General features: G+C 37.3%; 1 protein-coding gene across 1 annotated transcript; it reads right to left on the bottom strand.

The window, feature by feature from the left end:
• Positions 1-6,151: 6,151 nt before the first annotated feature.
• Positions 6,152-7,352, bottom strand: LOC102742757 (olfactory receptor 2T1-like). The gene is given in 1 exon segment (XM_031025018.2): positions 6,152-7,352. A coding segment is annotated over 1 exon segment (954 nt). The 5' UTR covers positions 7,106-7,352.
• Positions 7,353-13,228: the final 5,876 nt, after the last annotated feature.

Here is a 13,228-nt window from a genome sequence, read left to right as displayed (position 1 = left end):
GGGCACGTACTGCATGGAGCACTGGGTGTTATACGAAAACAATGGATCATGGATCACCACATCCAAAACTAATGATATAGGGACTCCTGGGTGGCTCAGATGGTTAAGCATCTGCCTTCAGCTCACGTCATCTGCCTTCGACTCAGGTCATGATCCCGGGGTCCTGGGATCGAGCCCCACATCAGGCTCTGCTCAGTGGGGAGCCTCCCTCTCCCTGCCTGTTTGCCTACTTGTGATCTCTCTCTGTCAAATAAATAAATAAAATCTTTAAAAAAACTATATATGTATATATATATATATGTATTTACTCTGATTTTCTTTTGACAACCATTAGCATGATAGATGGTTCTCCATCCCCTCACTTTCAAGTTGCAGGAGTCTTTATTTATTTTTTTTTAAAGATTTTATTTATTTATTTATTTGAGAGAGAGAGAGAGAGAAACAGCATGAGAGGGGATAGGGTCAGAGGGAGAAGCAGGCTCCCCGCTGAGCTGGGAGCCCGATGTGGGACTCGATCCCAGGACTCCGGGATCATGACCTGAGCCGAAGGCAGACGCTTAACCAACTGAGCCACCCAGGCGCCCTGCAGGAGTCTTTAGGTCTAAAATGAGTCTTTTGTAGGCAGCATATAGATGGATCTTATTTTTTTTTTCAATTCAGATACCCTCTTTTTTACTGGAGCATTTAATCCATTTATACTCAGAGTGATTATTGAAATATATGAATTTAGTGCCATTTTGTTACCTGTAGAGTTGGTGTTTCTGCTGATGCTCTCTGGACCTTTCTAGTCTTTGTTGTTCTTGGTCTTTTTTCCTCCAAAGTGTCCCCCTTAAAATTTCTTTCAGGGCTGGCTTAGTGATTATGAACTCCTTTAGTTTCTAATTATCTGGGAAATTCTTTATCTTTCCTTCTATTTGGAATGACATTCTTGCTCGATATAGTGATCTTGGCTGCAGATTTTTCCCAGTCATCATTTTGAAAATATCATGCTACTCCCTTCTGGTTTACCAATATTCTGTTGAGAAATCTCCAGCTAGTCTTATGGGTTTTCCCAGGTACTTTTAGATATCCTTTCTTTTAGTGTTTTTAAGATTTGTTTTTTATCACTATATTTTTCCACACTTAATTACAAAATGTCTTGGTGTTACTTGCTTTTGTTGATTTTGATGGAAGTTCTCTATGACTCATGGATCTGGATGTCTTTTTCGTTTTCCAAATTAGGGTCATTTTTAGCTATTATTTCCTTAAAAAATTCTGTACCTTTTCTCTCATCTTTCTGAGACTACTATGTTATGATGTTATTACGTTTGATGGACATACTGAATTTCCTAAGTCGATTTTCCTATTTTATGGTTCTTTCTCTTTTGTTCAGCTTCATTGCTTCCATTACTTTGTCTTCCAGGTCATTCATTCTTCTGCTTCTTCCAGCCTGCTGTCCATTGCATCACATGTGTTTTTGCTCTTGTTTCCTCCATTGTTTATCTTTGAATCTTTTTAAAGCATTTTTATCTTTGTAGTAATGGTAACACTGATGGCTTCAATTCTTTTCTCAAGCCCAGTGAATACCTTTATCATTGTTGCTCTAAATTTCCCATCAGGCATATTAGCTATTTCTGTTTTGCTTAGACCTCTGGCTGTGGTCTTATCTTCTTCTTTAATTTGGGTAAATCCTCTCTTCTCATTTTGTCTATTCTCTGCCTTCTTCTTCTGCCTGATAGAAAAACCAGTTATGTTTCTTGCTCATGAAAGTAATGACTTTATGAAGAAGATGTCATGTCATGCCCAGGGCCTGGAACTTAAGGAAGTGTTTCCATTGTGTGTTGCATGTGCTCTGCTATTGTGTTCTGCCTGCACTATTCTTCAAGCCAGTTATCTTCAGAGGTTCTCCTTGCATGAAGTGGTCAGTGTTTGATCTCTGACCTGCATGTGGCAAGCTTTGCCTAGGTGTGCTTTTGTATGCTTGTGAAATGTGTCCTGTCACCACCTCCACCACTACTGAGGTTCTGAAAAACTCGGAGATGTATTGTGGGTAGGAGTTTTTGCTGGTCTTTTGGATGAGTGGCCTGCCTCCCAGGGACTGTGGCAAAATTGAGTGAGAAGGTGTGAGGCTTAGTGTAAGCAAGTTAAGCATCCAGGGTATCCACTACACTGCTTCGAACAGGTGGCTCTGTGTTTATCCTGAGGGTTGGGGATGGAAAATGGTGCTAACCAGCTCTCCTGTCCCTGGAGAGGCACCACTGTCTCTCAGGCAGGCATTTCAAGAAGGGTAAATAATCTTCCTGCTGCATGTCCCAGGTATTTTTTTTCAGATTTCTATTTCTACACTGTCAGCCTCCAGGTTGTTTGCCTGTCTTCTCCCCAGGAGCAGCACAGAGCCATCTGGGCTCTATCCTAGCCAAACCTGCTAAGTTTTAAAACTCCAGGCTTTAGGGTCGTGGTGTGGGCAGGGACTTGCCCTGGTCTTCTGTGGAGGGGGCCCACCATGCTGGGACTGAGATGAGCTTCACCAAGAAGGGCAGAGCTCAATATTTTGGGACATGGTATAAGTGGTTAGGCAGCCAGTGTTGGAACTGAGCTGCTATCTGCAGGTTGCTCTGTGTTTATAATAAGAGATGGGTGGGGGTGCTAATGGTGCCTGCTGGTGCATCCTTTGTCCCCTTAAATGTTTCTCCCTGGATCTTGCCTCTCAGTGACATGTTCTAAGAAGAGCAAATAATCTCCCCTCTGTATGCCCCAAGTATTCTTCAGATCACTGTTTCCACACTGTCTTCCCAGGTTTGTTTGCCTGCCTTCCCTACAAGAGTGGGGCAACACCCTCAGGGCTCTATCCCAGCCAAGACAGGGAACCCTTAAAACTCCAGTCTTTAAGCCCCACTGGTTGCATGAACTCATGAAAATCAGTCCCTATTACTTCCCAACCAATGGCTTTGGGGAAATGTTCTCCTTGTGTGTTTTCCTGTGTGTTCCTCTCTCTTGTCTTCCTCTGCAATCATAGCTCCCTCCCCTCCACAGCAACTGTGATCTGTTCTCCCCCAAACCATGTCTCTGTACTTTCTATCTTCTTCAATGTGGCTTCTTCTCTTCCTTAAGTTGTGGAGTTTGTTCTGTCTGTATTCAGGTCGATTTCTGGGGTATTTAGGATGACTTGATAATTATCTAGTTATGTTCAGAGGATGACACAAACCGAAGTCCTCCTACTCAGCCACCATCTTAGCTCATTGAAACCTCTCTGTCAAGGACATAAAAAAAAAATATTAGTTTCCCTACTCAGGTGATCAACTTTTTGTTTCAAATTTAATTAAATTATATCCAGTATTTCACATTGTAGACTCCTCCTTTCTATGAGAAAGACTGTCTCTTCTAGGTTTCTATCACACCACACTGCCCTGGGTGTTCTACATCTTTTCTATCCCTTTATTGTCACCTACTCCTTTCATGGCTTGGCATTTATGCATTGAAATATTTTGACCTATTCTTTAGTTTTTTCTTTTTTAAATATGCAGTCCCCCAACTAGGGTTGATCTCCTAATGTAATCTCCTGTGGTTACATAAAATATGCTTATAAATGACTCCTAAAATCTATCTTCACACTTAACAACTCAAATGATATACAAACTGAAATATCTAGCTTCTTATCTGACATTTGAACATATATTCAATAGACATTTCAAACTTAATATTTCAATTTCACTGTCCCATCTTCTGAACATATCTTCCCCATTTCAAGACATAGACACCTGCTATTCTTCCTACCTGGAAGCCTCTCTACTTTCTTGCCCAATTAGAGTCTCCTCAGAAAGTCCTTCCTTGAACATGGTAGATAGAGTAGCCTTCACTGATCTCCATTATCCCACTGTGTTAATGTATTTCTTATATACACTTCATTATATCATAAGTTATATTTTCCTAGTTTTAACATAAAATTGACATATAACATTGCATTAGTTTAACGAGCTAGAAACTTACACCTGTTAGAATGGTTGTCATTAAAAAGATAAGAGATAACAAGTGTTGTCAAGGGAACCCTAGTGCACTGTTTGTGAGAATGTAAATTAGTGCAGCCATTTTGGAAAACAGTATGAAAGTTCCTCCAAAAATAAAAACAATAGTACTACCATATAATTCAACAATTACACTTCTGGAAATATATCTGAAGGAAACAAAATCACTATGTGGAGGGATATCTGCATACCCATGTTTATTGCATCATTGGTCACAATAGTCAAGACATGGAAGCAACTTAAGCAGCTATTGATGAATGAATGGATAAAGAAAATGTGATATATATCTGAGTTATATTTTAACTTTTTATTGAAGCAAAATAAACATACAAAAATATTAGACGTACAAAAAGTTTGAACTTGATAAGTTTTCTCACACTGAACACTGGGTGTGTAATCAGAATCCACATGAAGAAACAGAAAACTACCAGCACCCCAGAACACACCTACATACTCTTTCAGCCACTCATCTTCCAAGCATAGGCTAGTTTATATAAATGTATTGTTTTGTAACTTTCTTCTTCAGTTCAACATGTTTCTGAGATTAATCTATATCATTGTAAGTAGTATTAGTAGAATGTCTATTCTTATTGTATGACAATGTCACAATTTATTTATCCATGTCACCACCAGTGAGCTTTTGAGCAGCTTCTTATTTTTTTCTATTACTAAATATATTTTGGTAAAGATTGTGCATACATATTTGTTAGAAATTGACCCCAGTATGTTTCTTCTGGGGCACAGAGAACAGATATGTTCAGCTTTAGTCACTGTTACTATATACAATGTTGTGGGGATATAAATTGACTGCTTTTTTTTTTCTTTTCATTGCCTTTCCCCCTGTTAGAATGTAAACTTTTTGAGTGTAGGTGCTTTTCCTATCTTGCTCACAGCTATGATGAATAAATGAATACATGGATGAATGAATGAGGAAGCTGTATCTGAAAGATAAAGTATTCAATCAATCACATTCCTTGAAATTTTGCAGCTTAATGAACTAATTTTAAATATTACCTTACAGTAGTCCCTTACTTCCTTGACCCCCACTGTTTTCAGCTGTTCAGTTAAAGCTGTTAATATGTGGTTTATTTGTTACAAGGTTGTTAGAGCATGATGAACCTTACAAAGTATGTGAATAGTTAAGTTTTAGACAGATTGACTAATATCATTGATCAATATTATTAATAATTTAATAAAGTGACCCTTATGATACCTGGGTAAACTCCTTATATAATCAAATGCAACATTGAACATGATTTGCCACATGCTTATTGTCCTCAATTCCTGGATCAGTGGGGAGTATGAATATGGAATATGAGCAAACTCCTATTATCTGGCTGGTATATGATTAACCCTGATGACTCTGTGATATATTTGAAAAATAATTTTAGTATCCTCTCAGCCCATATCCTTGTGTGTTTCTCTGACATTTAGTAAACTTTTAAGTATATGATACCCTCATGTTGTCTTTTCTGGGCAATGTCCTTTGTTCTCAGCCATCAATTTTAACTTATCTGACAAATAATTTTCACTTATGTGTTACAAACAAACAAAAAGTTAAATACTGTATTGCTACTTAAAGTAAAACACACATAATTATTTCAGGGAGTGCAACAGCTAATTGAGAAAACTGTATTCAGTGACTCTTCTGACCAACTGACAAATTGGAACACATAGGTAGCTACACAATGGTCTTCCTAAAAGGCTGGGTCAGGTATAGTCTTCAAAATAAAGAACATATTTTTCTTATTTTTAGATGGTACCTAGAGTTATACAGCAGTGTCATACATACCAAAAGTACCAACTTCCCTCCTGCACTCCTCGACATAGTTCATGCCATTTAAAATTGCATGCAATTTATGTCATCTCCAAAAGGTGAAACTGCAAAGCAAAAAATTTTATTTTCAATTCCTTAAAAACACTGGGCATTTATTTTGAATACATGTGAACAGGATAGAATAAAGGGAAGACATAAGAAAGGAAAGAAGAGATGAAGAAATGAAGATCAAGAGGATGCATTTTTATATTGATCTTTTTTCCTTTTTTTTCCTGCACAATTGAACCTAGTCTCCAGTTTAATCTTTTGTTGAGAGCATGGCCACTTTGTTCACAAAGGCTCCCATTTGATAGTCACATAAAAGAAGCCACTATCAAAACACTTCTCCTGACACTCTTTGTGTACCCTTGAACCTGCCTAGTGCCCTCTTCAGAGCTCCAGTCATGTCCTTGTTCCTCAGACTGTAGATGAGCAGATTTAGCATTGGTGTAAGGATTGTGTAGAACACAGAAAATACTTTGTCCCAGGCTGGCCTGTGGTAAGAGTGTGGAAGCATATAAGTGTACATGGCAGCCCCATAGAACAAGGTCACCACTGTCATGTGAGATGAACAGGTGGCAAATGCTTTCTTCCTCCCCTCCACTGAACTCATGTGGTAGACTGTGGTCAGGATTCAGGCATAGGAAGCGATCACCACAGAGAAAGGAATCAGCAGCATCAGAACACAGCACACATACATTACTGTCTCATAGAGGGCTGTGTCTGCACATGCCAACCGCAGGACTGCAGGTGCCTCACAGAAGAAATGGTTAATTTCCCAGGAGTTGCAGAAAGGAAAGCTCATGGTGATGGGAGTTAGAAGGAAGCCATCCAAAGAGCCCCTAAGCCAGGAACCTGCTATGATCATCCAACTCATAAGGACAGGATAGCGAAGGGGGTTGCAGATGGCTACATAGTGATCATAGGCCATGAGGCCCAACAGGAAGAACTCAGCTCCCATGAGGGTGAGGTAGAGGAAATGCTGGGCTATGCATCCCATAAAGGAGATGTTTCTTTGACCCAGCAGGTAATCAACCAGCATCTTGGGCACAATGGTAGAGCTGTACATCATATCAATGAAGGAGAGGTGGCTAAACAGGAAGTACATGGGAGTGTGAAGTCGTGAATCAGTGCGGATCAAGAAAATCATGACCCCATTGGCCATCAATGCACTGAAAAAGATGGTAGAGATAATGGCAAAAAGAAGGCCTGAGATGTCCTTCTTGTTGAACAGTCCTATGAAGGTAAAGTCTGCAGAGGATGTGTTGTACACTTCCATTGATCCCATGACGGTGCTGCTGTGACTTAGAATCTTCCAAATAAAATGAAAATATTCTCAGAGAATTAACATAACAACATATGGGTTGACTCAGGCAATGAACTTCTAAAAGGTGGAGGAAAACATTTAAAAATATTTTCTTACAACTTTGGCATAGATATCTAGCAACTAAACTATTCTAGAATGTTTTTTACATAAAATTGATCACCTTGAATCAGTAGTTCTTTACATTGGACAAGACGATGTCAACAGATGCTATTGTACTACAGTGATACATTTAACAACACATAAGGGTGTAAACCATGTTATTCAGTTAAACATACCCTGGCCTGGTGTGTGTGTGTACATACTACCTTAGATGTGTTTAAATTGATATCCTTATTAAATGAATCTTTATTATAATCAACATTACCACCATCTTAAAAACATCTCAGTACTGACAGTAAATAGTCTTTCTCTGCCATTTAGGTACAAATGAGTGATCTGCTATATGGGTTGTGAGAATTATGAGTATCCTCTTGGTGTCAGTTCATCTGTGTTGCAGATGAAATTGTATGGGAGAAAATAAAGTGGGAAATGGAAACTGCTCTTGCAAACTCAGAAAAAAAAAGGCAAGTCACTCTTGTAGGATTACTTTTGTTTATTTTTAAGAAAGAAATTTAATTTTAGGATGATGAATTGGCATTAAGATTATGTATTAGCATCAGCATTAGTCAGCTATCAGCATTAACATTAGCAATTAAGATTCAGAGGAAATAGCACAGGGACATACATGGTAAGCTATAAACCACCTATTATTTTTGGAAATTGAAATTTTTTTTCATAGTGACTAGTAATTAAGAAAAACTGATTGACTGTTTTATGTAATTTCAGGTGATGATACATCTACGGTTGTGAAACATCTCCAACAAAGTTTTTGAAGTTAAGGATGATTTTTTGTGTGCTTTAACATTAAATATGTCAAGGCAAGATATATTTTACCAATATGTTTTTGAGGTAGATTGACCAAACTAATCTATGTTCCTATAAATATTCTAAAAATATGAGCATTTGAGTCAACTGCACAGAAAACAAAAAGCTAATAAGAATAATTGTGAAGGGACGCCTGGGTAGCTCATTAGGTTAAGCATTTGCCTTCGGCTCAGGTCATGATCCCAGGATCCTGGGATCAAGTCCTGCATTGGGCTCCTTGCTCAGCGGGGAGCCTGCTTCTCCCTCTGCCTGCCGCTCCCCCTGCTTGTGCTCTCTCTCTCTCTCCCTCTCTCTCTGACGAATAAATAAATAAAATCTTAAAAAAAATGAATAATTGTGAAGAGTTTACTTTGTGCCAAGTGCTTCATATCTATTGACTTGTTGAGTTTCACAATAAACCTAAGAATAGAAGAACTATAATCCCCTTTCTCACTGATGGCAGAATTATGAATAATGTTCTAATGGTCACATATGCTTTAGTGGCAGAGATGTTTGGACCAGGCAGTCTCAAATCACTGTGTTCTTACCTGTATTCTAAAAAACCTAGACATTTACATTAGTTGTCAAATTAAATGTGCCAACAGTGTGAATCTGTTAAATTTTAACTATATGTAATCATTAATGTGACTAATAAAAATGTCATAATTGAAAATACATCACATAAATTATTATAATCATGACTGCTGATTTTTAACAGAATAAGCTTTGTTCTTCCTATTTATCTTCTTCTTTTGGTGCTAATTTCAAAATATTTGAGCCAAATTTCATAAATTTCCCTGACACCATGTACCATTTCATTATTTCCAATCTGCCTCATTTTTCTTCTTTCTAATTTTCCTTAATGGAGCCCATTCACATATGTGTCTATAGGGAAAATGTTGTCAAGTTTATGGAATAGCCTAAATATTAGTTGAATTCTGTTTCCACACCTCCCACATTTTGGGTTTAACTCTTATGCCCTAAGATCCCAGTAACAGAGAGAAGATTAAGTATTGCTTTCCAAGGTCAAGTATCTATGTCAAGGTCAAGTTCACCATTCACAGGCATTCCAAAATCTTTTATAAAAATATTCTGCCCCTCTAGTTTTTTCTTTCTTTCTTTCTTTTTTCTATCTCATCCTATCATACTATCAGTAACAAAGGCAAACTCTAAAGGCAAACTCTAAAGTCTTCTCTAGCTTTCAGCTGGCTGGCCTTACTCTCCTTTTTTGCATATAAAAAGATCTAATTGGCTATTGTGGACATTGCTGCTATAAACATTGGGGAGCATGTATCCCTTCGAATAACTATGTTTGTATCCTTTGGATAAATACCTAGCAGTGCCAAACTATGGAAAGAGCTCACATGTCCATCGATAGATGAATGGATAAATAAGTTGTGTCATATATATATATATATTACTCAGCCATCAAAAGTAAGGAAATCTTGCCATTTGTAACAATGTGGATGGATCTAGAGGGTATTATGCTAAGCGAAATAAATCAGTCAGAGAAAGGCAATACCATATGATTTCACTCATATGTGGAATCTAAGAAACAAAACAGATGAACATTAGGGGGAAGGGAAGGAAAAATAAAATAAGATGAAAATTGAGTGGGAGGCAAACCATAAGAGATCTTAACTCTAGGAAACAAACAGGGTTGCTGAGGGATAATTGGGTGATGACATTAAGGAGGGCACTTGATGTATTAAGCACTGGGTGTTATTTGCGACTGATGAATCACTAAATTCTACCTCTGAAGCTAAAACAACACCAACAACACAAGTTCTAATTGGTCAGAGAACAAGCCCCATTTGGTTAAATTTATCATCTGCTCTCTTACTATGAGGAGGCATAATGAGAAGGACCTGTATTTGTTGAATTTCTGCTGAGCACAGATTGTATTGCTTTGTTATGGTTAGAATTATTATGTAACTTCATACAGAAATTTGTTTCTGAAATGATGTAGCAGACATAGAGTAAAGCAAAATTTAGAATCAGATGAAGCGAGTTCTTTTCCTGACATTAATGAATTCTGTTACCTTGGATTCTCAAACTTTGAGCCTCAGTTTCCATTTATATTAAATTTAGATAATATAACATACAGGGTTGTTCTATGGATCAAATGAGAAATTCTTAGGTGATATATTTTATAAAATGAAAAGCAAAATGCCAATGTTTTACCCACATATGTTAGTCATCATTATGTATGTTATCAAAACTATTGATAAGTATGTGAGAATCTCGAATTTCTTTGTAAGCAATATATACATTCAACTAAAATCCATGAATTTGAATTGTAAAATACTCTTGAACTTCAATTCAATGGCGTCTGGCAATCTTAGCAAAACTACTTCAGCAGTTAAATTCTATATATTTTTTCTCTAATTGTCTCTTCACTTGAAGGAAATGGCCTTTAGAATAAATTCTCAGAAATACATGCATCATATTTAAGCCTGAAGAGAATCCAAATATCTATGAGAAGCATATACATGCTTGGACCGAAAATTATGAGAACACAAGAAAAAAAATAATCAAATAAAATTGGCTTGACTTTATTGGATGAAATTCATTTCAAAACTTACTTAAATTACTATTTGTTACACTATATCACAAATTGAAAAAAAAACAAACAATGCATTTATTCCATCCTGACATTTACAAATATTCTCTCTTATTTTGTAAGGGATACACATTTGGTTGAGTGGAGATATTTGAAGTTACTTCTCCCACCTAACTTGAAGTTAGGATATGATTTGTGCTCAGGCCTGGGATGATCACTAAGCCCATCTTTTGAATCAAGTTCCACTAGAATCTTTCTGCCAAATGAAAGAGCATACTCCATGTTTTTTCAGTGCAACAGCCCCATTGCTAGGAAGCTCTGTGCTCACCTGGATTAAAAAGTGCCTCACGGAACCTCCTTCTTCCCTCTAGATCTGCTCAAACACAGCTTCTTTCCTTTTTAACTCCCAGCCTCTCATAATGTGAATATGGTTAGGCTTTCTTCATGCTTCTCTGTGTCAAGCCATGCTTCCTGATTCTTGTATGCATTCATGAAGACCTTGCCAAAATGCTCAAGTTCCAGGTAATAACTTGAGATGATCTTTGGCAATGTCATTTTAAAATGCAACATCTCATTTTCAGGTGAGGTTTATTCAGTACAGAATACACTAGAAATACTACTTTTCTCTGTTCTTATATAAATATATCACACTTTTGGCACATTATGTGTAATTAAAAGTCTTCTGTTGAATTTTTACATAAGAGTTTCTCAAGCCAGGACAATTCATAGTTGTGCAGTTTTGAAACTAAATACAAAACCTTAACATTTATTCCTAAATCTCTGTATTCCTAAATTTGGCATAGTATCTCAAAAAGTTGTAATCATTAATAATAAAATCAAATTGAAATAAGAATCATAGAATTATTAGACAATGAAATGTCAATGTAATTAGACAATTTCACCAAGTGTCTATTGCTTTTTAGAACATCACTCCAAGGAGTTACTTACAACCACATTCCTTTGTCAAACATATACCCCTTCTGCCAGAATCCCTAAAGAGATCACATACCTGGATAAGCACAACTACAGAGACCCACTGTTTCTTTTTTTTGAAAATTTTATTATGCTATGTTAGTCACCATACAATACATCATTGGTTTTTGATGTGGTGATCTACGATCCATTGTTTTCATATAACACCCAGTGCTCCATGCAGTATGAGACCCACTGTTTCTGATTGAAGTTTATTCTATGGTATGGTGGGCATTAAAAAAAAAAATGCCTGTAAACCACTTCCAGAGTGGAATTGAAGAATACAGCCATTTGTACAACCTTTAAGAACATTATGGAAATGTGATATGTAAAATGTTTGCGTCACTGACAACAAGGCCAGAGCTCTGGGCTTGAAGTCGGAAGGCCTATGTGTCATTAAGGCATGCACCTCCACTTCCCAAACTTCAGTATCCTCTTCTGTAAAAAGAGGGCAAGGATACGAAGGCAATCATGACAGTGGTGGTGGGGAACCCCAGCAGGGAAATAAGAAGGCTTGTGTAATTGGTGCCCTATAAACTGAGACTAAGTGCAAGTTTTTCATTTAACCTCTCTGTGTCTTTAAAGTAGTATTGTCCCTATCCTATCTAATTCACAAGGTCAATTTCTGCTTAAATCATTAGAAAAAGAAAAAAAAGAGAGAAGGAAAGATTTTGCTAAGATCATGTACACACAGACAAGGTATTTTATAGAAAAGAAGATTCTTTGCACTATTCTACTCAATAGCACCATTACAACTGGATATTTGCCATGCACACTCTAGGTAAATTCCAGAAATAATTAAACAGGCCATCTTTTTCTCAATGTAGTTGGGGTGGGGGACGTGGAGGAGTCATTACCTCACCAAGCTCGCACATGAGATTTGCAGTCCATGAGTTGTAGACAATCCTGCCTCCATTTCCTTATATTTAACTTGCATAATCTTATTTATATCATATAAAGAGAGTTGATTCATTCAGACCTCTATGGAATACTGAGGAAGCTCAGTAATTTCCTTATTCACCAAATATTTAAAGTCTCCTTTGAAGAGCCAGGCTAGGTGCTCATCAGGATTTGATCTGTCACCTGTGATCTTCCTGAACAATTTTATTGACCTGGGTTTTCATTAAGGTAATAGGAAATGAAGAATACACAGAGTTGGTCTAGATGATCTAGAATCCTAAATGATTCACTGAATTGCTTAAATTTGATCAAGAATTTTGCATTGTTTAGAAAAACTTCCAACTATTAAATCCAATAATTTAATTTACAGAAAGCTTCAAGTGATTTATTCATTTGCCCAATATCTTCCCATGTTTAACCTCATCACCCCACATTCCTCAATGGTTTTCTCAACCATGCAATCTGAATGCTATGTATTAAAAGCAGCTTTCTGTACACATTTCTTGGTATGCATAAATTAAGAAGGTAATGCGGCAAAAGGGTTGAGGGGCGGAGCAAGATGGCGGAGGAGTAGGAGACCTGGATTTCGTCTCCTCTCAGGAATTCAGCTGGATAGGGATCAAACCATTCTGAACACCTACAAACTCAACAGGAGATCAAAGAAAAGAAGAGCAACAACTCTCTCATCAGAAAAGCGACCACTTTCTGGAAGGTAGGACGTGCGGAGAAGTGAATCCGAGGCGATA

Source organism: Leptonychotes weddellii, unplaced genomic scaffold, assembly GCF_054177405.1.
Source record: "Leptonychotes weddellii isolate Sample4059 unplaced genomic scaffold, ASM5417740v2 HiC_scaffold_2468, whole genome shotgun sequence".
In the NCBI taxonomy this organism is placed as follows: Eukaryota; Metazoa; Chordata; class Mammalia; order Carnivora; family Phocidae; genus Leptonychotes; species Leptonychotes weddellii.
Note: the sequence above shows the minus strand (reverse complement) of the source record. Positions and strands in the feature narration are given on the sequence as shown.